At 40.9% G+C, this 24,528-nt stretch overlaps 1 protein-coding gene across 7 annotated transcripts in view; it reads left to right on the top strand.

Moving 5' to 3' along the window:
* Nucleotides 1-4,403: 4,403 nt before the first annotated feature.
* RFT1 (RFT1 glycolipid translocator homolog) overlaps nt 4,404-24,528 on the top strand; it is a 46,616-nt gene continuing 26,491 nt past the window's right edge. For all 7 annotated transcript variants that reach the window (XR_014021162.1, XR_014021163.1, XR_014021164.1 and 4 more), the window contains exons 1-6: nt 4,404-4,539; nt 9,418-9,503; nt 11,372-11,488; nt 12,852-13,041; nt 16,351-16,452; nt 20,869-21,006. Coding sequence is in view for 2 of the 7 variants with exons in the window: in XM_081287245.1 (XP_081143371.1) it covers nt 4,477-4,539; nt 9,418-9,503; nt 11,372-11,488; nt 12,852-13,041; nt 16,351-16,452; nt 20,869-21,006 (696 nt within the window). In the remaining 5 variants the exon portion in view is untranslated. The remainder of the gene's footprint in view (nt 4,540-9,417; nt 9,504-11,371; nt 11,489-12,851; nt 13,042-16,350; nt 16,453-20,868; nt 21,007-24,528) is intronic.

Raw genomic sequence — 24,528 nt, forward strand, 5'->3', positions numbered from 1 at the left:
GAGACAGGGAGAAGCTTGGGGAAAATAGCTCTTTCAATGACTACCAATTACAGTCTGATATTCTCAAGGGGTCACTTGCTCCTCAAACTAGGGAAAGGACCTTTATTACTTCCTTTCCTGATCCTTCATCACTCATTCATTTCAGTGAATGAATTCCAATACACTCATGAATTCATTGATTTATTCAATATTGAAATGTTTTCCAAATACCATGTGCTCAGGTTCAGGGATGATCACCAGGGATTGATGTGAATATTTTCTGTAAAAGGTCAGCTAGTAAATATTTTCAGTTTTTTGAGTCAATCTCTTCAGCTTTTCTAGCAAGAAAATAGTTGTCGATAACATGCAAACAAGAGGTAGGTGTGGCTGTGTTCCAGTAAACATTTTTTTTGTAGACATTGAACTTTGAATTTTATATAATTTTCAATGGTCATAAAGTATTCTTTTTTTAAAGGAAGGGATAGTGTCTTTTATTTTTTCCACATTTTTATTGGTGCATTATAATTGTATTGATGGGAATTGTTACATATTTGTACATGTACACAATATGATAATGTAACTTGGCCAGTATCACTCCTCAGTACTTTCCCCTCCCTCCCAATCTCCCATTTCTTGCCCATTTTGCTCTTCTGATCTCCCTTTGATTTTTTAGGAGATCCTCCCCCACCTTTCTTTTCCTTTTACCTCTCTAGATTCTTCATGTAAAGAAAACACACAACCCTTCACCTTCTGAGTTTGACTTATTTTGCCTACCGTCATGGTCTCTAGTTCCATCCATTTCCCTGCAAATGCCATGATTTCATTTTTCTTTATGGATGAATAAAATTTCATTGTGTATACCACATTTTCTTTATTCATTCCTCCTTTGATGTACACCTAGCATGGTTCCATGGTTTGGCTATTGCGAATTGTGCTGCTGTCAACATGAGTATACATATATCCGTGTAGTAAGATGACTTTAATTTTTCAGGATGAATACCAAGGAATGGTATTTCTGGGTCATAAGGTGGTTCCATGCCTAGTCTTTTGTCTTAAAGTATTTTTTTGACTTTTTTCCAACCATTTACAAATGTAAAGACTATTGTTAGCTGACATGCTAAAGAAAACAGGCAACAGCAAATGTGCCATAGTTTGCCACTCTAAGCTGCAGCATCCTCTGCACATAAGACCAGGTGTGGGCTGCACCCAGTTTGTGCCAATATAGAGTCCAGGCCTCTGGAGCCTCCCATGGAGGAGGGAGTTGATGCCCTCAAGCCCATCACAGCTTAACCATTGCAGCCTTCCTAAACTTTATCCTCTCCATGCCACATCTGTTAATCTGGGGGCTATTAGATCTCCTTTAGGACCAGAAGCTTTCTATGATGGCAGGAATATTACTGTTGAAGCACTTGGAATCAGAAAGGACCTGGGTCCTTGACCATCTCTTAGCTGAATGGTCTCAGGTAAGTTGCATAACGTCCCTGTGCCTCAATTCCCTCATCTGTAGCACCTCTCAGGTTGTTGAGAGGAGATATGTGTGTACAGTGCCCAAACAAAGCCTGATGTTGAGTCAGTGGTTAGTGCTTGTGGACTTTCCTCACAGTTCCTTCTCCACTCATCCCAGAATCCAGCAGCATGGCTCTGAGCCCAAAGTGCCTACACAGCCCTTCCTTCCTTGCCAAATCTCAATTTCCAAAATATAAGAACAAGGTGCCTGATGTTTTGCCCAGGAGTCCTCAACATCAGTACTCTAGGCTCCTGAGAGACATAGTCTTTGGATTTAGCTTAGACCATTTCCCTCTGGCTTCTTTGCTTCCAGCAAAATGATCCCTAAACCATCCCTCAAGGATACCCAGTCTTTGGAGTGTGTACACATGAAGAGCTCTTGGCTGGTTCTGTTCCAAGGATGAGTTGTGAAGGAGGAGGCTACTTGGCTGGGGATAAAGGGAAGAGGAGCCCATTTCACACACCAGGCTGTAGTCCAGGAGTGGTCAGGCTGCCCAGGTCAAGATCTTGAGCATCTCAGCTACTGCAACATATACTTTAACCCTCCAGAGCTTTCTCTACTCTCCAGATATATACTTCTCTTCTAGGCAGGTGCCCAGCTTGCAGTCCCCTTTCCTTCCCTCCAAGAGCCTGTTACCTTATCTGGTTTCATTATTTCAGAGCACTTATACCTATGTGAAATTTTATAATTTCTTCTTAGATTTATTTTCAGTCTCGCTTCCACTAGAATTTAAGCTCCTTGAGGGCCAGGGATGTTGGCTATAATCCTTGCAACAAACCTTAATGGACAGATTCATTAATTTTCCTTCTCTCCTCTCTCTCTCTCTCTCTCTCTCTCTCTCTCTCTCTCTCTCTCTCTCCCCCCCCCTCCCCCTTTCTCTCCCTTCCTCTCTCCCTCTCTCCCTCTTTAAATCAATGTACACACCTAGGTCACCCAGTTAATGAGTGGTAGGATGAGGATTCAAGGTCAGGTTTATCTAAGGATCTAAAGTTCACATTCTGTGCCTCCACACTCAAGGCAGAGTTCATTTTACCCAGAAAGATGAGAATATATAAGCTTTGAGCCACATAGTGTCCAGTAGGAGTAGTGATAGTGATGTGACAGGAGGCATTTATGGGAGACTTAGGAGTGTACTCTGACAATACCGCAGGAGGCAAAGTCAAATGGCCTGACTCTTGCTATCTTTGAGCTCGTGGACTCATTAGATAGAGACATATATTCTCCATCTCTTCACTATAATACAGATAGTACTAAGAGATACACAGGGGTACACAGTGTTTTGGGACACTGTTTTAGTGTTTGAGCAGCTGTAACAAAAAAAAAACATAGACTAGGTGGCTTAAAAACACATGAATTTATTTTTCATAGATCTGGAGGCTAAAAGTCTAAGATCATGGCCCCAATCAATTCAATTCCTGGTGAGTGAGTGCCCTCTTCCTGGTTTGTGGATGGCCACCTTCTTGCTTTATCCTTCCAAGGTCCTCAGAGAGATTGTTTCCCTCAAGTGTCTTCTTCTTTTTAAAATATCTTTTTAGTTGTCAACAGGCCTTTATTTTTTATTTGTTTATATGCGGTGCTGAGAATTGAACCCAGTGCCTCAACACATACTAGGCAAGCGCTCTGCCCCTGAGCCACAACCCCAGTCCTCAAGAGTCTTCTTATAAAAGCACTAATCACATCATGAGGACTCTACCCTCCTGACCTAATTCCCTCCCAAATGCCTTCCTAATACCATCATATTGGGGATTCAACTTCAACATAAGAATTCTGAGTGGACACAATATTTAGCCCATAGCAAGCACTGACTCTGGATAGTCAGAAGCCAGAGAAGGGAAAGGGGGATAGGAAGGCAAGGGATACTGTCAGGGAAGCACTCTGGGCAGAAGGAGTGCCTATCTGAAAACTGGTAAAGGTTCCCAATGGCTAGAATCTACAGTATACTGGAAAAGGGCAGTGAGGGAATGAAAGACAGTGAGAAAGTTGGTTGGGGCCAAATCATGGAAAGCCTAAAAGAAATTAGAAGAAGACTAGGTTTCCTAGAGCCTGCGTTATGCAGAAAAATACCAACAGAATACAACAGAACAACAGCTGATTGTGTATGTTAATAACTCTATATTTTACAAAGCACTTCTGGTTCATTCATCCACTCTGAACTCTTCTTTATTTATTTACTTTTTTTTCTTTTGCTGTACTGGGGATTGAACCCAGGGCACTTTACGGCTGAGCTACATCTCTGGCCCTTTGACTTTTTATTTTGAGACATGTCTTGCTAAGTTGCTGAGGCCGGCCTCTAATTTGCCTCCTCCTGCCTCAGCATCCAAAGTAATAGTTCCTAACATGCAAGCAAGTTCAGTAAGAGCATGAGGTCCAATTTACAAGTTGTATAGATTTGAACAAGTCATTCACATTTCCAAGGCTCACTTTCTTCATTTCTGGCAGCAGGATCCAATTCTCAGAGCTTTGGGAAAGATTTCACAAAACCAAACACATCGAACGTTGTCTTTAACTTCTGGTCCACAATTTTTTCTCGGCAAAATTCCTGTCCGGCCTAATTTAAGGGGGCTGTGGATGCGACTGTATAAGGCAAAAACCTAACGCAAGAATCTGATCAACCAAACCGGTGAGCAGATTGTTCCCCGTTTGGCCGATAGGGCTAAAGAAGTTAGTATTTCTTGGTTGTCTGAGAGCCTCAGAGAAAGGGCTTTGGATACTCTGTAACAGCATCTTTTAATACTGGCCACAGTATTTTATTTATTTGGGACAGAGAGAGAGAGAGACACCGGGAAAGCAAACAATCGCGCTCACAAAGCTAAGGAGCTGGCGGCGCAAGCGCGCTAGCTGACCGAAGCCGAAGGGCCGCACCTTCTCTTGTCCCGCCCCCAACCCTCAAAGGCACCAATCAGCGAGCGAGCCGCTGCGTGACGCCATCTTCCCGCGGCAAAGCGAGCTGCGGCGGAGCTTCCGGCTGACCGAGCCGAGGTACCGAGGTTATGGGCAGTCAGGAGGTGCTGGGCCAGGCGGCCCGACTGGCTTCCTCCGGTCTCCTCCTGCAGGTATTCTCTGTCGGGCTGGTCCCAGCCCGTGCCAGTCAGCATTCGTGGGCAGACGGCCCTGGGGCAGACCCAGCCTCGAGGTGGAGCCCGCTTTGGAGTGGGTCAGCTGGAGACAGGTTGCGGTGAGGTGGCATCTGGACAGGAGTTGGGAGCCCGCATTAAGAATCTTGACAGAGCAGTTGCAAACAAACCATTTTTAAAAATAAGCATTGTATTTCCCATTTTGTAGCAGGAGAAAATTTAATCAAGTGCTGAGGGTGAGACATTTCATACTGGAGAAACCTATTTTTAAGACAAGGGATTCATTTCCTCTGTATCTCATCCCTGACCTTCAAACACTTTCTTTTAGCTTTCTGACTCCCACTGAATTTAGACTGTATGGTATAGCCAAGAACAAGGATGTGGGTTCAGGCAGGCCTAGAATGGGACATGTACATGCTGTGTAACCCAGGACAAGTGACTTCATCCTGAGCCTTAATTCCTCATGGATAGAATGGGGACGATAATAGTAGCTAGATCATAAGGTAGTTTCAAGGGTTGATTGGGATCATTTAATAAGTGCATTTAACACAGTACCTGTGTCTTAGAACCGTGCACCTAATAAATATTGGCTGCATCTTTCTTCTGTGTGACTTTGGACAAATCACTCCCCCTTCTTGGCTCTAATTTTTCTCACTTGCCAGGTTTGATACATGTCAGTCATCCAAGTGGTATCTAAATATTCTTTCAATCCTAGGAACTAGTTATTCTAAGTGATTTAATTAATTCCTCTGACTCACTTAACCATACTTCACCCAAGTCCTGAATCCACCCTCTCCATTATCTTAGAGAGGCAGATGGAGGTTAGGAGAAAGAACCAGGCTGACTTGGGCTCTATTTTGGGTCTTGTCAGTTCTTAGATGCCTGCCCTTGAGAAAATTGCCTGACATTCTCTTGAGTATAGATTTGCTCCCCCCACTCCCCCACCCCCACCCCCATCTTTTTTTAAATGAACTTGGGACTGAGCTACTTAGGCCTCACTAGCCGCATTGAAATCATATGCAACTATTCTTTTTGCAGTGCTAGGGATTGAACCCAGGGTCTTGTACATGCTAATCAAGCACTGTACCACTGAGCTGTACCTCCAGCTCCAGTTTTCTCATTTTAAATGAGAACAGTAATGTAACTTCACAGGTTCATTAAGAAGATTAGATGAAATCATGCCTGCTAAGTGCCAAGCACATTACAAGTACTTAATAAATGTTAGCTACTTTTATTGGGGTAATGTGTTTTAAATCGTCAGTGTAGGATTGAGATAAGAGAATTTCCATGAAGCATGTAGAAGAGTGCTTTGCACATGATCTGTGCTTAATGTTAGCTTCTCTTCACCTTCCTGTTTACCTAGTTGTTTGTTTTTCTATTTCACAGTAAAAATAACTGAGTTCAGCACTTCTAAGACAATATTGATTTTTCCACCTTTGATTAAGCTTTACTACCCAGGTTGGATTTATAAGAAGAAAACAAGTTATAACAGGAAATTCTCCTATACTAGGAGTTAGGTGGCCTGCCTTTAGGGTGTGGCTGGTCCATTTACCTGCTGTGTGGCATGGGGCAAATCACTTCACTTTGAGTCTTACTTGCTTTTGTGCCTTTACCTGGTTGTTTTAACAGGTCAAATAATTAGCAGATGTGAAAGAGCTTTTTTTTGTGCAGTGCTGGGGATTGAACCCAGGGCATCTCACATGCTAGGCAGTTGCTGTACCACTGAGCCACACCCCATTCCCAAAGAGTGTTTTTTAAAACTGTAATTTCCTTTATGCAAATAAATGGAGACGGTTGTTAGTAAGGGCCACTGTACGGGGCATGTAGTGAGTAGCATGAGTGACCTCAGTGTCATTTGCTTAAATCTTGATCCAAACCAATTAGGAGATATGGATATGAACTGAAATATTAAGTTTCTTGGACAATAACTTTGAAGTTAATATGTGTTTATATGTTGTTTTTAAAAAATAGTCATAATTTTAAGTTTTTTTAAAATTTGTTTTTGTTTTTAGATACTGGGGTTTGAACTCAGGGCCTCATACCTGCTAAGCTAGTCCTGTACCAATGAGCTACATTCCCAGCCTTTTTTAGGTTTCTTGAGTATTTTAATTGGGTCTTATATCCTTTTTCAAATTAGAGTGCAGACACATCAGGTAGCTTTGCAATTACATTTTATTATGCAAGTATTTGAGAGCTTATTCTCTCTTAACTCTGATCCCGACATTCATTAATGCCTTTCATTTGTATGTTTTTCAAAAATGCTTTCACCCCTATAATCTCATTTGATCCTTGCAATCAACCCTTTAAGATACATAGTCTCATTTGACAGAGGAGAAAATGGAGGCTTTTAAAAATTAAAAGTTGATGGCTTTAAGAGCCAAATGGTAAGTTGAGACTCTTGACTGAGTACTTTTTCTAGTAAGGGATCTGTGATTGGTTCCAAATCGCTCACATTAAGTATAGAATTTGGTGTGTATGTATATACCTGCATGTTTCTAAGAAAAGGTTAGAGAACTTTTCATCAAACTCTCAAAAGGTCACCTTTGACTCCATAAAGGTTAAGATGTTAATCTTGACATTGGAAACCTTTGCATTGTGTTAACACTTTGGGGACACTGTTACTGGCCTAGAGGTTTTCAGACTATATAGTATTTTGGCTTCCTTTGATTAAATCTTCCAAATTGCAGCTGTTCACAGATAACCTTAAGAATGTGTAATAGAGAAGTGATTTGTCATTTGCTGCTGCTGTGTGGGGTGGGGTAGGTGCATGGGGAGGCGGGGTGGCGTCACTTAGTGAGTACAGCTTGCATCCTATTCAGCATCTCCATTTGGCAGCCCCACTGAATGGCAGCCTCATTCTCTATGCCTCATGGGAAGAATTCTTTGTTTACATGGTTTTCTTGAATTGATAGATTTGAAAGTCTCAGGATATGTGCCAAATGACAGTAGCTGGATTCTGTCTTCCCACCCCCATTTTATATTATTATTGCAGTTATTTTTTATTTTTATTTTTTGATACTGGGAACTGAATTAGGGCTTCAAGCTTGCTAGGCAACTGCTCCACTGCTGAGTTACATGCCTACATCTTATTTATTTATTCATTTGAGACAGAGTCTTACTAAACTGCACAGTCTGGCCTCAAACTTATGGTCCTTCTGCCACAGCCTCTTGAGTAGTTGGAATTGAAGGTATAACAACTGCACCCAGCTGCAGTTGTTATTTAAAAGATATGTTGGCTCAGGGTTAAGGCTGTGTGGCTCAGTAGTAGAGTGCTTGCCTAGCATGTGTGAGGCACTGGGTTAGATTTTCAGCCCCACATATTAAAAAATGAATAAAATAAAGGATCATACATCTAAAAAATTTTTTTAAAAAAGATATGTTGGTTCAGTTGGTAGAGGGCTTGCCTAGCATGTGTGAAGCACTGGGTTCGATCCTCAGCGCCACATAAAAATAAAATAAAGGTATTATGTCCATCTACTAGAAGAAATATTTTTAATAAATAAAAGATATTTATTTTAATATCAATTTCTTTTCTGGAAAGGGTCAAATATTTAGTAAAGAAATAAAAGTGTGTAGTGGCCAGGCATGGTGATAAATGCCTATAATCCCAGCACTCCAGAAGTGAGTTAAGAGGATTATAAGTTCAAGGCCAGCCCTGGCAACTTAGATTGAATCTCAAAATAGAAAATATAAAAAGGCTGAGAATGAAACTCTTGTAGAGCACCTCTGGGTTCAGTCCCAATACTGCAAAATAAAAAATAGAAAAGAAGGAAAAAAATACAGTATCTTGAGAAAAGCAAATTTCAAAGAAATTAACTGACATTATTAGAATCTCTAGATATTACCAGGCAAAGAAGAAAGAGAAATTAGACCTCATGATTCCTAGTGAGTCTGGTATACTCTCAGACTTTCAGTTGCTGAGTGTGTGCTATTTCTGAACAGTCTAGAGGGCCTGGGCTGAGGCCCAGTGTGAATCACTAACTACAATTCTTTTTGCCTCCTAGAGTGTTTGACTTTGAACCTAAAAAAATTTACTGAATCTATTGAGGACACCCTCTTTTCATCAGTAAATTAAGGAGACTCCCAAGTGCTTTCCTGGCTGCTGCTGCTGCTGCTGTTTTGTTTTGGGTAGTGGGTACTCAACCCAACAAGGATGCTTTACCATTAAGCTACATCCCTAGTCCTATTTATTTCTTTGCCGGTTACGGGGGATTGAACTCAGGGGCACTTTTTTGTATTTTATTTAGAGATAAGGTCTTACTGAATTGCTTAATGCCTCGCTTTTGCTAAGGCTGGCTTTGAACTTGTGATCCTCTTGCTTCAGCCTCTCGAGCCACAGGGATTACAGGCATGCACCACTGCACCCAGCAACTTTTTATTTTTTAAATATATCTTTATTTTTAGTTGCCGATGGGCCTTTATTTTATTTATTTATTTACATGTAAGTGCTTAGAATTGAACCCAGTGCCTCACACATAGTAGGCAAGTGCTCTACCACTGAGCCACAACCCCAGTCCTCCTTTTTACTTTTTGAGACAGGGTCTTCCAAAGTTGCTGAGGCTGAGTCAAACTAGCCATCCTCCTCTGCTTCAGCCTCCTTAGTCATTGGGAATACAAGTGTGTGCCACTGTTCCTGGTTTTCCTGGATTCTTTGACTATTGCACAGGATGTTGAGAGATTCCAAAGAATGAAATTTCAGAAGAAAGGCAGACAGACTGAGCTGTTTAAAGGAGAGTCTATGGCAAAGCTGTGGTATGTCATTACATAACATTGGGAAAAACAACCATGTTGTCTTCATTTTGGCAAAGCAAACATTCCTAACATAGTTTATTCTGTCTTTTTCTTCTTTTTCTACAGGTGTTGTTTCGAGTGATTACCTTTGTCTTGAATGCATTTATTCTTCGATTCCTGTCAAAGGAAATTGTTGGTGTAGTGAATGTAAGGTGAGAGGGAATGCACTCTGCACTGTCCACAGCTCGCATCCCTAGTTAAATATATTTCAAGCTGTACCTGTGTATGGTTTAAATTTTAGAAACATAGACCTTTATCAGAAGCACAGCATTTTAGCAGTGGGCTGAGGAGGAGGTGCAGGGGTGGGGAATGACAGGGCAATGCTACTTTTAATGGACCCATGGAGTGTTTTCCATTAGCAGCCTCCAAATGCACATTTCTCTGCCAGCTGTTCTGGTTTCCCTGCTCTTAGAACCCAGGAGAAGAGTGGGAGTAATTTGTTACAGACCTTGTCTCAGGTGCAATCCAGTGTTCTTGTCCTGCTGACAGCAAAGGGGGCAGGAATTCTCCAGTTCTGAGGATGTGCATGATAATGGCAGGGCTGGAGCCACCAACTTCCTTCCCTCCTTAGTGATTTTATAATTGGGATATGGTAACTGGGGGGAGTCTGGGTCCTCATCATTAGGTTTTTAGAGACTCTGGGAAAACTGACTTGCTTTGTCTTTCAGACTCAGCTTGTTTCTTCTACTCTCCTCTTTTCTGTTCAAGGACACCCACACATGTTTTATATTCACAAATGACACAAAAATATATGAAATAATGTGAGGGCTCAGAATAGCTCAGCTTCTCAGGTGTTTCTTCATGTCCTGATAAACAAGACAGTGTGTTCTCGACAGCATTTCATGTCTGGTACTTACTATACACATGGTCTTGGTTCTGTTCTTAGAGTCAAGTGGCAATTCTCAATTTTTGATTGGCATAGGAATCATCTGGGAGCTTTCTATAAAGTAGGGCTGAGGAAGGGTGCTGGAATCTGTATTTTTACAAGTTGTCAGGTGCTTGTGAGGCAGAGACTATATTTTAAGAAATACTGTTTTGGGGCTGGGGTCGTGACACAACAGTAGAGTGCTCGCCTGGTACATGCAAGGCCCTGGGTTCGATCCTCAGCACCACATGAAAATAAAGGTATAAACAAAAGTACTTCAGTTAAAAAAAAAAAAAAAGAAATATTGTTTTAAAGGCAGGAAAGAGGAGGGCCAAATGTTAGGTGCTCAGGATTTTTTCCCCATGCATCCTCCCCCATGCATCCTCCCCCAGATTGGCAGGTGCCTGCCTTGACAGCCCTTGTCTGGCCTGTCTCTCTGCTTTCAGCTGCTCTTTGCTAAAGTGCAAGAAGGCTTACCCAGCTGCTGCTCACCTGCAAGGTACCCGAACAAGACCGACTGAGCTGGGTTTCAGTGGCTTCTTTTTTTTTTTTTCTTTTAAATATTTTTTAGTTGTAGATGGACACGATACCTTTATTTATTTATCTTTATGTGGTGCTGAGGATCAAACCAGTGTCTCACCCGTGCTCTACCACTGAGCCACAACCCCAACCCCATACAATGGCCTCTTAATGGTTGTAAGCCTTATAGCCTGTCTTGAGATTCCTTTGGCCACTACCTCACAGAGCAGAGCCTTGCTTTCCTCTTGCAGGGGCTATTAGGTCACTAGTCTCAGTGTGACCAAGAGGTTACTTTGCTGTGTGGGGTCAAAGACTTATCCTTTTCTTTTTATGGTCAGGACTGTACCTCTGTCCATGGCCACAAAACCTGCAGCTTTTGGGGCCACCACAACAGTTTCTATCCCAGACTGTAGGCACACACATTCAGGTGTGCCTTATTGGTTCCCAATTCTTATTCAAGTGGATCGGAGTGGTGTGGCAGGGTGGGGTGGGGGTCCTGTAAGAGCTCACTGCCCTCCACCTTACTACCATGGTTTGTGACCAAGACCTTTTCTCCTACCTGTTGCTGAAGAAATCGCAGAAGTTCTGTCTGTGAAAAAAGTGGAGGCCTTATTGCTTTCTGCTTTTTCTTTACAGATTAACATTGCTTTACTCTACTACTACCTTCCTGGCCAGAGAGGCCTTCCGCAGAGCTTGTCTAAGTGGAAGTACCCAAAGGGATTGGAGCCAGACCCTCAACCTCCTGTGGCTAACGTAAGTTGTGTTTTGCCAGGAGATAAGTTTCAGGAAGGCAAGTGTAGTGAGTGTTGTACTTGAAGTTGGGTGTAGTGGTGCATAGTTGTATTCCCAGTGGCTGGGGAGGCTGAGGCAGGAGGATTGCAAGTTCAAGGTCAGCCTCAACAATTTAGCAAAGTCCTAAGCAACTTAGTGAGACCTTGTCTCAAAATAAAAAATAAAAAGTGCTGGGGGAAGTGGCTCAGTGATTAAGCATCTCACTCCTCAGTACAAAAAAAAAAAAAAAAAAAAGTATGTAAAACAGCAATACTTGCCTGAAGCAGGTTGGGTTTTACAGTAGGGTTTGAGTGACTAGATATGAGACAGAAAGGGGAGAGTGTCTGTTTTGGAGTTGATTCTTGCTTTGTTTTCTCTTTGGTTGTCCAGGATCCAGGAGGAGGTTCTGGTGGGGGTTCCTGGTCCAGATTTTTAGCCCTGTTATTATTAACTTTGGAGATTGTTTCTATTGTTTCTTATCATCACTCTGGACTCCACTTAGCCTGTGACATCTTTTGCCCTATAGTATCTTTTGAGCTCTTAACAATCACTTAGTCTTACTATTTTTTTTGAAAGCCTTTTTAAGGAATTTTTTATATCTTTCTGCAATTTTGTTCTATGATTTTAGTTCTGAGTCTTTTAAAATATTCTCAAAGACCAAGTACATCAGCTAAAAAGTGTAATGGCATTTCTGCAGCTAGATCCCCTCAGGGAAGACTGGTGGTTGTGGTTGTTTCCTAATGCTGCCCTTGCATAACTTCTTATTGCCTCACTGAAATTAATGACTGTCATAAGGGTTGATAGGCCTTCATTTTATTAGAGGAATGGCTGTCAATTTCCAGTCATATTTAAGTGTTCTGTGATATACATGTTAAAGGATACTGTGCAGTGGACTTTGGGTTATTTGGGGCTCAAAAACTGGTTGTATACTCCAGTCATTCCAAGCATGGACAGCAAGCATCTTCTTTCTGGCAATTTTGCTTACCAAGTTCGTGTAACCCAGTGGATAAGTGTATAGGCTTTGGAGTTAGGTCAGTATTGAGTCCTGCTTTTGCTCTTGACTATTTATTCATGACCTTGGCCAAATTATTCATGACCCAGAGCTTGTCAGTCCCAGTTTCCTCATCTTCTAAATGGGGGTAATGACAGAGGATCATTGTGAGGTTTCAGTGAAATGAAGGGTTTGCATCATAGTGCCTACATTCCTTACTAACAGATATTTATTGTGATGGCTCTTTTTATTATGACTGCTTTTTTTCTATTCAATGTTATTATTTTAATATGTATTTATATTTATTTTAAATGTGAATGTATCAAAATATGGTTTCTTTTCTTGCTCTTCTAGAGTCCCTCTGGGTGTGTTTTGGTCCTTATTCCTGGGTTGGGTCTGGTTGCAGTTGCTTGAAGTACCTGATCCTGATGTGGTCCCCCACTATGGAACTGGAGTGGTACTATTTGGTCTCTCAGCAGTGGTGGAACTTCTTGGAGAGCCCTTCTGGGTTTTGGCACAAGCACATATGTTTGTCAAACTTAAGGTCAGTGTGCCTTCTGCCAATGGGAAATGTGAAGAATAAGGGAAAGCATGGTTTATTCAAAAAGTTTTTTTTTTTTTTTTTTTATAGAAACCAGACATGGCTCATGCCTCTAATCTCAGCAACTCAGAAAACTGAGGCAGGACATTGCAAATTCTAGGCAGCCTTAGCGATTTAGCAAGACCTCAGCAACTTAAGGAGACCCTGTGTCAAAAAATAAAAAGGACTGGAGCTGGGTGTGGTGACACATGCCCATAATCCCAGCGGCTTGGGAGGCTGAGTCAGGAAGATTGAGAGTTCAAAGCCAGCCTCAGCAACTTAGTGAGGTGCTAAGCAATTCAGCGAGACCCTGTCTCGAAGTAAAATACAAAAAAGGCTGGTATGTGGCTTAGTAGTAAAATGTCCCTGGATTCAATCCTCAGTACAAGGAAAAAAAATGCTTTTATAGGAGAGAATAATTTTCCCAGACTTGGATTGAAAAAACTATTTGCAAAAAGGTAATGTGATCAGTTAATTCATTTACTTGAAACTTGTCAGATTGTCTGGGCTAAAGGTTACTTTTGCTATACGATAAATGAAAAGCAAATTTGCTAATAAAGAAGTTATTAGTTCAGTCAGAATTTAGGACTATAAAACATTTCAGATTTTTCTAGTGATTCTATTAGTTGTATACTACTATTGACTTTTCATCTTTTAAAATATATCATTTGGGATGGGGTTGTGGCTCAGTGACAGATCCATATGTGTGACACTGGGTTCAGTCCTCAGCACCACATAAAAATAAATAAACAACAACTACAAAAATATATATAATTTAATATATCCAAAATGTATATATACTGGGAGTGGTGGCTCATGCCTATAATACCAGCAACTTGGTGTGTTGAGTTAGGAGGATTACTAGTTTGAGGTCAGCCTTGGCAACTTAGTGAGATTCTGTCTTAAAAAAACAAAAATAAGGGGCTGGAGTTGTGGCTCGGTGGTGGAGCACTTGCCTCGCCTGTGTGAGGCCATGGGTTGGATCCTCAGCACCACATAAAACAAATAAAGAAATAAATAAAGGTATTATGTCCATCTACAACTAAAAATATTTTTAAAAATAAAATAAAATAAAAAGGATGGGAATAAACAGGATAGCATCAAATTAAAAAGCTTCAGCACAGCAAAGGAAACAAGAATGTAAAGAGAGAACCTACAGAATGGGAGAAAATTTTTGCTTGTTACTTTTCTGACAGGATTAATATCCAGAATATATAAAGAACTCAAAAAACAATACCCAAACTCAAATAGCCTATTTAGTAAATGGGCAAATGGAATTAATGGGCACTTCTCAAAAGAAATGGCTAACAAATATATGGAAAAAATGTTCAACATCTTTAGCAATTAGGGAAATGCAAATCAAAACTACACTAAAATTTTATCTCATTCCAGTCAGAGTGGCAGCCATTAAGAATGAAATTGTCAGGTTCGGGGACACACACCCGTAATCTCAGTGGCTTGAGAGGCTGAGGTAGGAGGATCACGAGTTCAAAGCCAGTCTCAGCAAAAAGCAAAGCACTAAGCAACTCAGTGAGACCCTGTCTCTAAAAAAATTACAAAATAGGGCTTGGGATGTGGCTCAGTGGTCGAGTGCCCCTGAATTCAATTCCTAGTATTCCACCCCCCCACACACAAAAAAAATAAAATAATAATAAATGTGGAAGAGGATGTAGATAAAAAGGAATACTTTTATTTTTTAATTTTTATTTTTTGGGGTACCAGGGATTTAACTCAGGGTCACTCAGCCATTGAGCCATATCCCCAGCTCTTTTTTACATTTTATTTAGAGACAGGGTCTCGCTGAGTTTTTTTTTTTAATATTTATTATTTTTAGGGGTAGATAGACACAACACAATGCCTTTATTTTTATGTGGTTCTGAGGATCGAACCCGGGTCCCACCCGTGCTATGCCAGCACTCTACCACTGAGCCACAATCCCAGCCCTCGTGAGTTTTTTAATTGAAGCTTTTTAATTTGATGCTATTCTGTTTACTGGCTTTGAACTTGTGATTCTCCTGTCTCAGCCTCCTGAGCTACTGGGATAACTAGTGTGCCATGGCGCCCAGCAGGAATACTTTTACACTGTTGGTGGAATTGTAAATTGGTACAATCATTATGGAAATCAGTATTGCTGTTTCTCAAAAGGTTAGGAATGGAACCACCTATGATCCAGCTATACCACTTCTCAGAATGTATCCTGAAGAATTAAAGTCAGCATGCTATAGCAATACCTACATACCCATGTTTATAGCGGCACAGTTCACAATAGACAAACTATGGAACTAGCCTCATTGTCTATCAATAGATGAATGGGTAAAGAAAATGTGATATGTAAACAATGGAATTTTATTCAGCCAGAAAGAAGAATGAATTATGTCATTTGCAGGAAATTGAATGAACTTGAGAACATTGTTTTAAGTGAAATAAGCCAAACTCAGAAAGTCAAGGGCTGTATGTTTTCTCTCCTATGTGAAAGCTAGAAATAAAAAAGGAAAAGAAAGTTGTATTTGTGGGTGTCAGGAGGAGGGAAGAAGAAAGGGGAAGGGGAAATACTGGGGAATGATGTTGATAAAATTATATTGTCGGGTCTGTGTATATAAGAATGTGTAACAACAGAAACCACCATATGTATTATTATAATACACCAATAAAAAATATGGAAAAAGAAAAAGGATGAGGATGTAGCTCAGTGTTAGAATGTCTCTAGGTTTAATCCTCAGTACAGAAAAAAAAAAAGTATAAATCTTACAGCATAACATGCAGATGGGCACAGTGGCACATGCCTGTAATCCCAGAGACTCAGGAGGCTGAGGCAGAAGGATCAAAAACTTGATTTTGCAAGGCCCTAAGCAATTTATTGAGACTTTGTCTTAAAAAATAGAAAGTGCTAGGGGTGTGCTCAGTGATAAAGCACCTCTGGGTTCAATCCCAGTGCCAAAACAAAAATATAACATGCTGAAGATTCTTTTTTTTTTTTAATTTTTTTTTTTAGTTGTAGTTGGACACAATACCTTTTTTTATTTATTTTTATGTTGTGCTGAGGGTTGAACCCAAGGCCTCCCACATGCTAGGCAAGTGCTCTACCACTGAGCCACAACCCCAGCTCCTGCTGAAGATTCTTGAACCTAACATTCAATCCAAGAAGTAAAATATTATCAGTGCTTATGTCCAACCATGCCCTACCCCTCTACTTTGGAGCTTCTGTTTGTCATCTCTTTGCATCTTTCCTTTTTGATCATGTCCATAAAGTACACCTTTATCATGTGTCTGCAGGTGATTGCTGAGAGCCTGTCAGTAATCCTTAGGAGCATCCTGACAGCTTTTCTCGTACTGTGGTTGCCTCTCTGGGGATTGTACATTTTCTCTTTGGCCCAGGTAAGAGTCATGGCTATTAACTTTTTAAAAATCTAATCTGAGTTTCTCTGTTTTTTCTTCTTGTTTGCACTACTATATGTTTCACATTTACAGTATTCATGCATGTAAGGAGGAATGTAAATGTCCAAAGTCTGGCCTTACCACAACTTCTCTGGCTGCCATGTTCATCCTGTTCCATACACTGACACTGCTGATGTTTTTAGGGTCCTGAAGATGGCCACACACTTGGCCACCTTGTCGAGAATCAAAAACTCCTTTTAGACATTCTGTAGGCAGGCCCATATCAAACTGATCTTTGATTGTCTGAAAGTCTTATGGAGGAGAAAAAAACAGTAAAGGGTGGGAATCGAATTGCATGTATTATTTTCCCTGGAGTTCAATCAGTTGTTTGCAGAATAGGAGGAAACTCTATCAAGCCTGTTTTAAATTTAGATTGAAATCTCATATCGTTCAGAGAAAATGAATCAAGTCAGAGCAGGTACATTTTTCAGTTTTAGCAATTTTGACTTCATTTCCATTTCATCTTTTTCTAGTTCTAGTTCATATTTATGTTTCTAATAAAAATATAACTAGAGTACAGGCCCTATTTTAAAAATGAAACCTAAGATTAAATATATACCAGAATATAGTTTATATAAAGCAATGTATAGTTTTTATTAATGTATGGAAGACAAATTAAGATTCTTAGTAATCTATGTGAAATTCTTTCCTGTGTTTTAGGCAAATTTACATATAATTTTGTGGAACACTGAAGATCTAGATTTAAAATTAGTAAAATAAGAATGTACATTGCCTATAAAAGCAGTTTGCAGTTAGTTGTATATTTTGGAGAAGTTATCTGAGGTTATTTTTTTGCCATTTATTGGGTCTAGAACTACATCACTTATCATTGTTTTTATGCACTTTCTCTAGTAGGATAGGAGGACCATGGAGACACCCAATTATAGGTTGAGTTTTCTTGGAAGGCATTTGCACTATGAGTTTCTGGTTGTCATAGCTTTTACCCAGATCACATCATAGATTATAGTTCAGAGTCTGTGTGAGACGTCTGAGAGCCAGTAAAACTTCATAACAGCAGGTGAGCACTGAATCCCCATTGTCAAACCTGCCTTCTGGTTTCTCCTTATACTGGCTCTGTGTCCCATGGCATCAGATGTCAAATAAAAGGGTTACATTAGGGGGAAAAAAAACCACTTTTTTGCAGGGGGGTGTCCTGAGGATTGAACCCAGGGGAGTTTTACCATTGAGCTACATCCCCAGCCCCTTTTATTTTTTATTTTGAGACAGAGTGTCACTGAGTTGCTTAGAGCCTTGCTAAGTTGCTGAGGCCAGCCTCAAACTTGTGATCCTCCTGCCTCAACCTTCTGAGCGCTGCTGGTATAATAGGAATGTGACAAGGCTCAAGACAATAACGTGTGTGTGTGTGTATCTGTGGTACTGAGGACTGAACCAAGAGCACTCTACCACTGAGCTACATCCCCAGCCCTTTTCATTTTTTATTTTCAGACAGAGTGTCACTAAGTTGCTAGTCTCAGATCTTAACCTCCCGAGTGGCTCTAAGAAACTTAGACACATCTGACATAATGAATAACTCTTACAATTCAACAGGCTCTAAGCAACTTAGACACCTGACATAATGAGTAACTCTTACAATTCAACAGTAAATAGAGAAACCACTCAATTAAAAAATGGGCAAGGCCTGATGCCCCAATTACTGTAATTCCAACTACTCTGGAAATTGGCTGAGGCAGGAGGAGCGAAAATTCAAGGTCAGCTTGGGCAACTTGGTGAGATTTTATTTCACAATAAAATTAAATGGGCTGGGGATATAGCTCAGTGGTAGAGTACTAGCCTAGTATGTTTGAGACTCTGGGTTCAATTTCTAATACCACTAAAAAAAAAAAAAAAAAAGACAAAAAAAAATCCAACAACACAGTAGGTACCACTTCATTCCCATTAGGGTGACAATTTTTTTAAAAATATTTTTTTAGGGGCTGGGGATGTGGCTCAAGCGGTAGCACGCTCGCCTGGCATGCATGTGGCCCGGGTTTGATCCTCAGCACCACATACCAACAAAGATGTTGTGTCCGCCAAGAACTAAAAAATAAATATTAAAAAAATTCTCTCTCTCTCTCTCTCTCTCTCTCTCCTCTCTCTCTCTCTCTCTCTCCTCTCTCCCTCTCTCTCTCTCTTAAAAAAAAAAATATTTTTTTAAAAAACAGAAAATAACAAGTAATTGTTGAGCATGTGGAGAAAGTGGAATCCTAGTACATTGCAGGTGGGCATGTGAAATGCTGTGGTTGCTATAAAAAAATAATATGTCGGTTCTTCAAAAAGATAAACAGAGCTAGGCCTGGTGGTACATGCCTATAAACTCAATTACATTGGAAGCTGAGACAGGAGAATCTAGTTCAAGGCCAGCCTTAGCAACTTAGTAAGACCCCTATTTCAAAATAAAATTAAAAAGAAAAGGGCTAGGGTTGTAGCTCAGTGATAGAGTGCTTGCCTACCATGCATGAAACTGTAGGTTTAATCCCCAGTACCACACACAAAAAGTTAAAACAGAAATATCACATGATCCAGCAGTTCTACTCCTAAGTATATATACCTAAGAGAAATAAAAGCAAGCGTTTAGGGTTGGAGTTGTGGCTCAGTGATAGAGTGCGTGCCTAGCAAGTGTGTGGCATTCAGGTTTGATTCTCACTACCACATAAAAAATAAATAAAATAAAGGTATTGTGTCCATCTACAGCTAAATTTTTTTTTTAATTTTTTTAAAGAAAATAAGTGTTTAATAAAAATTTGTTCCCAAATGTTTATAATAATACCATTTGCAATAGCCAATAGGTAGAAAAAGCTCACATGTCTATCAACTAATGAATGAATGGATAAACAAAATATGTTATATTTATATGGTAGAATATTATTTAGCTATAAAAGTGAAATACTGATATATAATACAACATAGATGAACCTTAAATATATTAAACTAAGTGAAAGAAGTCAGATACAATAAGGCCACCCATTATATGCTTCCATTAACATGTAATATCCAGGATAGGAGAGTCTGTAGAGATTAGAGCAGATTAGTGCTACTGGGGAATGGGGGAGTGGGCAGTACCTGCTTAATGGCTACAGAGATTCCTTTGGGGGTGATAAAAGTTTTCTGGAATTAGTGATGATGATTATACAACAGCGTTTATGTATTGAAAGCCTCTGAATTGTGCACTTAATACAGTTAAAATGGTAAATTTTTTTATTATGTGAATCTTTCCTCAATAAAAAAGTGGAGGATGCCAGGTGCAGTGGTGCAGCCTATAATCTCAGTGGCTCCCGAGGCTGAGGCAGGAGGATTGTGAGTTCAAAGCCAGCAACTTAGGCCCTAAAAAACTCAGCGAGACCCTATCTTTAAATAAGATACAAAAAAGGGTCTGGGGATGTGGCTTGGTAGTTAAGCACCCTGGGTTCAATCCCTGGTACCCCCCACCCCCCCCAAAAAAAAAAAGGCTCTGGTCAGCTGGAAAGTGAGGAAAGGCAGAGAAGGGCACACTTATCACAGGGAGCTTTAAGATGGGGGAGTATGGCCATAGAAGTGCTTCTTGTCTTTTAAAGACTTGGAGGCAAAAGGAAGACTGGTAAATGGTGGTCTCTGCCCTCAGGAATGAAAGTATAGGAGCCCTAATCTGCTAAACTACTTGCCATGTGTCCTTTTATAGGAATAGCCTTGGTGTGGCCAGGTTGATTGCAGAGCCTGGAGGTCCCAGCCCTTCAGCACTGCCATTCTCAGGAGGGAAAGAGAATAGAAAGGAGCTTGTGAAAAGGGGCCCTTTTGGATACTCCTTTTCAATCTTCTCACCAAAGCCTGGCTTCTGCTCCTGGCTAGAAGCCATTCTTTTGTCCTACATGGGTGGAGGGAGAGGTGGGTCTCTTATTGTCTCACCCTTTTCTCCCACAGCTCTTGCCCTACCCATGCATTGGGTGTAGAGGAGAGCGAGCCAAAAGCTCAATTCTGCTTTGTAATCATAAATGTCATGGATTTCCAGGTTTTATGGAAAATCCACAGTCCTAGAGGAAGGCAAGTTCCTGGCTGTCAGCACATTTTGGCACCTGGATCTTCCAAATACAGACCTTGTGAGAACTTACTTATCTGACATTATGGCATTTGAGCTAGTATCTGCCTGTCTTAGAAATTTTGTTCTCCTGGTTAAGTGAAGTGTTTGGAACACTGGAGATGCTGCAGTGCAGCTGGACCTGAATGAGTGGTATTGGCTTCCAGAGGATGAGGCTGCTCACTAGAAAGTGCAGTTAATTAAGACAGTTCTATTTTTTGATTGACCTTTGGGGCCAAAATTATAGTCATATCAGTTATGCCTATGTTAAAGCAGTTTAATTTCAACCCATTGTTTTCTTTTTTCAGCTTTTCTATACTTCCGTTCTGGTGCTCTGCTATGTTATTTATTTCACAAAGTTACTGAGTTCCCCAGAATCAACCAAGCAACACACTCTTCCTGTCTCCAGAATAACAGATCTGTTACCCGATTTTACCGGAAACAGAGTAAGTAATGTATTTTGTCTGATTATTTTAAATCACAGGTGATGGTTATCCTTGAGAGAAAGAAGCTGTAACTAGTTTGTCATAGTTGGAAATATTATTTATTTATTTATTTATTTATTTATTTAGGTTCATACTGGGGCCTTAAGCATGCTAACTAAGTAGGAACTCTGCCGCTGAGCTACATCCCCAGTACCCCTCCTTTTTGGGCGGAGTGTGGGTTAAACCTGGGGTCTTGAGCATACTAATAAGCAAGTGCTCTACCATTGAGTCACATCCCCAGCACCCCCAGCCCTCTTTTAAATTTTATTTTGAGACAGGGTATTACTAAGTTGCCTAGGCTGGCCTTGAATTTGCAATCCTCCTGCCTCAGTCTCCCAAGTAACTAGGATTATAAGCACGGGCCCATTAGAAAGATAATTTTTTTAAATTTCATATTTTATCTTTGTTATTAATAAAGTATCTTTTTTTTAAGAGAGAGAGAGAGAGAATTTTTTAATATTTATTTTTTAGTTTTCAGTGGACACAACATCTTTGTTTGTATGTGGTGCTGAGGATCGAACCCGGGCTGCATGCATGCCAGGCGAGCACGCTACCGCTTGAGCCACATCCCCAGCCCAGAAAGATAATTTTATAGCTCATAATTATAGAGTACTTGCTATGTGCTAGGCCAGTGCTTCCAGATCTTACTACTAGTGGCATTTTGGTCTGAACTTGTTGTAGGAACTGCTGTGTGCACTGTAGAATATATAACAGGATCACTTTACTTGCCTGGAGCTTCTGCCACTTCCTACTAGGTGCTTGTAGCAATAGCCTCCAGTGTAACACCCAGAAACTGCTCTGTCTTTTGGTTTTTCCTTGAATTGAAATGTCATACAAGTTCTAAGAAAGCTAGGTGACACCAATAGTTTCTTTATCTAGGTGTGAGCCCAGTCTTTCACATGATCAACCTTCCCATCTAGACCACTGAGGTCTGATACTTATGTGTGGAAGTGAAACATGATCTTTTTCTGCTCAACTCTTCTCTTGGTCCATTTGCCTTGTTTTCTGGCTGTGGTGGGGGCAGTGCTACTATTCATTGCCCAGAGTTGCACATGAAATGGTCCACTGCAGGCCTCTGCTCAAGTGCTCTATAATCTGCTCCGTGCTGGGCATGTTTCCTTTTCCCCATATTTGTTTGCTTACTGGATGTAGTGTACTTTTTTGTGGTAAGTCACCCCCTGGACTTTTTAGTCCTCTTTTGTGATTACTTGAAAAGTAGCCAAATATGTGGGACTTAAGTTTCAGAATTTATGGAATTCAGTTATACAACTTTTCAGGGAAAACTAGATATTAAGTGTCAAAGTGACATGTTTTTAGTTATTAGGAAAGCTTTCCATTCTGATTACTGGATCTTAAGTCAACATGACAATTTTGGATACCACTGTGCCTCTCATCTGCAGGCTTAGATGGTTAGGACTCTGGATCATTTTTCTTGCATGGAGCGTCTGCCCCTGGCCCATAGAGCAGGTCTGAGTACAGAAGAGTTTCTTCTCTGAGTTCTCCCAGTACCCAGCTTTACCAAGCCTGGCCAGCTTTTTATACTGGGCCAGCCCCTGTGTCTCAGCATTATTTAGTAAAGGAGCATGTGAAACTGTTAATATAAGCAAAAAGAGAAGGTAATAAAACAAGTCCGCCAAGTGTTTATTAACTATCATGGTCTTAGAACTCTGTCAAGTAGGGATAATAATAATCCTTCCCATCTAAAGTTATTTTGAGAACCTGATGAAATGGGGGCATGTAAAGTGCTCAAGGCTGTGTCCTGGCATGAGTGGGTGACACTAAACGATAGTTTTGTCACTACCATTACACTGCTGCTTTGAGAGCAGAGTTGGCTTTGACAGAGGACCCTCGCAAGCAAACACTGATGCCAGTGTTGGGATAAAAAGTCCCACCTCATGGAGCCTGATGTAGGGATCAAATGAGAGAAAACGAGACACTAAAAGCCTCCAATAGAAGCAATTAGATCAAGGCACTATTCAAAAACCTTTCATTAGGCTCCAATTCTCCTGAATTAAGCCCAAACTCAACAGCCCAAACCTGTTACATTCCTGCATCATTGTGTTGGAATTGAGAATTCAAAGATGACTGGGGTACTTAGGTGGCTGGACAGGGAGAAGAGAGAGAAAGAAAAGGTGAATAAAGATTATGAAGGGAGGTAAACCTGGCATGCTGAGCTGGGTCAGGTAGTAGTGACCTCAGTGCTGTGATTTTCAGATGAGAGAATCAAGGCTTAGTAAAGTTAGTTATCTTGCCTGGCCTTTGGACTGTGTCAAGAACAGAAGCTTGAGCTCCATTCTCCAAGCTTGAGCCTGAAGTATGAACCTACTATGAGAAGGGTGGGCTAGAGGAAAAGACGTGAAAAAGTTCAGTAAGAGGCTCCGTAATTGGCCAGGTGAGACGCAATGAGAGCAGGGGGAGGGTGGTTGGAAATGGGTATGGACAGGCTGGGGCAGAGACAACAGCTCTGGATGACCTGGGCAAGTGGAGCAAGGGGTAAAGGAAACAATGCTGTGTGGGGCTGTAGTGGTGATGGAGGGCAAGGACAGGAGTGTGGCCTCAAGCTCTCTGGTGACTCTTGTCAGTGTGAGAAGGATGTGGCTAATTGGATCATCCTAAGTCAGAAGAGTTTGGGAAGTGGAAGAGTGACTCAAGCTAAAGCTAGATGAGGTTCTTTTATTTTTTAAAAATATTTTTAGTTGTAGATGGACACAGTACCTTTATTTTATTTATTTATGTGGTGTTGAGGATTGAACCCAGTGCCTCACGTGTGCGAGGCAAACGCTGTACCATTGAGCTACAACCCCAGCCCTTTTGTGGTGTTACTGCCCATCACCTTTCACTTTCCAAGACTCATTTTCCCCGTCAATCAGGGAAGCTGTGGAATGGCTCAGATTTTAGAGAAATTCACTTCTGTTTAGACCACATCAGCAGAACCAACTCAGCTTTGTGAAATAGGTCTTTTTTACCATCCCAAGTGAGAAATTCATTCTGAATAGAATGATAGAAGTCCACAGAATTTGCTACCTCTTTTCTCCCACTTAGCAGACACCCCCAAGTTGAACCCCCATCTCAGATTGGACTTAACTGCCAATGTATCCTTAATGAGCACTTTGTGGAAGCGGCAGTAAGCAGTGTGACTGTTCCTTCTGAACCACAGCCCATTTAAATTGAAGGCATTAGGAGAAAGGAATCAATGAGCATGAACTTTTCAGATTGGATTCCCTGTCATGATTTCACACTCCTAATGAACTTTTTCTTTGAAGAACTCATATTCCCAAAGCCATTCACAACCAACTGGCAAGAGGACTTCACCAGTGCCTCATGGATAAGCTGCAACTTTTTGTTTCTTTTGAAAAGAGCACAGGTACTGCTGTACAGACCCCTTAGAGGGCCATCCACCATTGCTTGGGCCAGGAAGTAGTGTGAGGGAAATGGCGGTGCCAAGCCTCCCCCAGAGCTGGGCAGAAACAGCATTTGTAGATG

This window comes from Spermophilus citellus (genome assembly GCF_964194105.1).
Source record: "Spermophilus citellus genome assembly, chromosome: 3".
Taxonomy (NCBI): domain Eukaryota; kingdom Metazoa; phylum Chordata; class Mammalia; order Rodentia; family Sciuridae; genus Spermophilus; species Spermophilus citellus.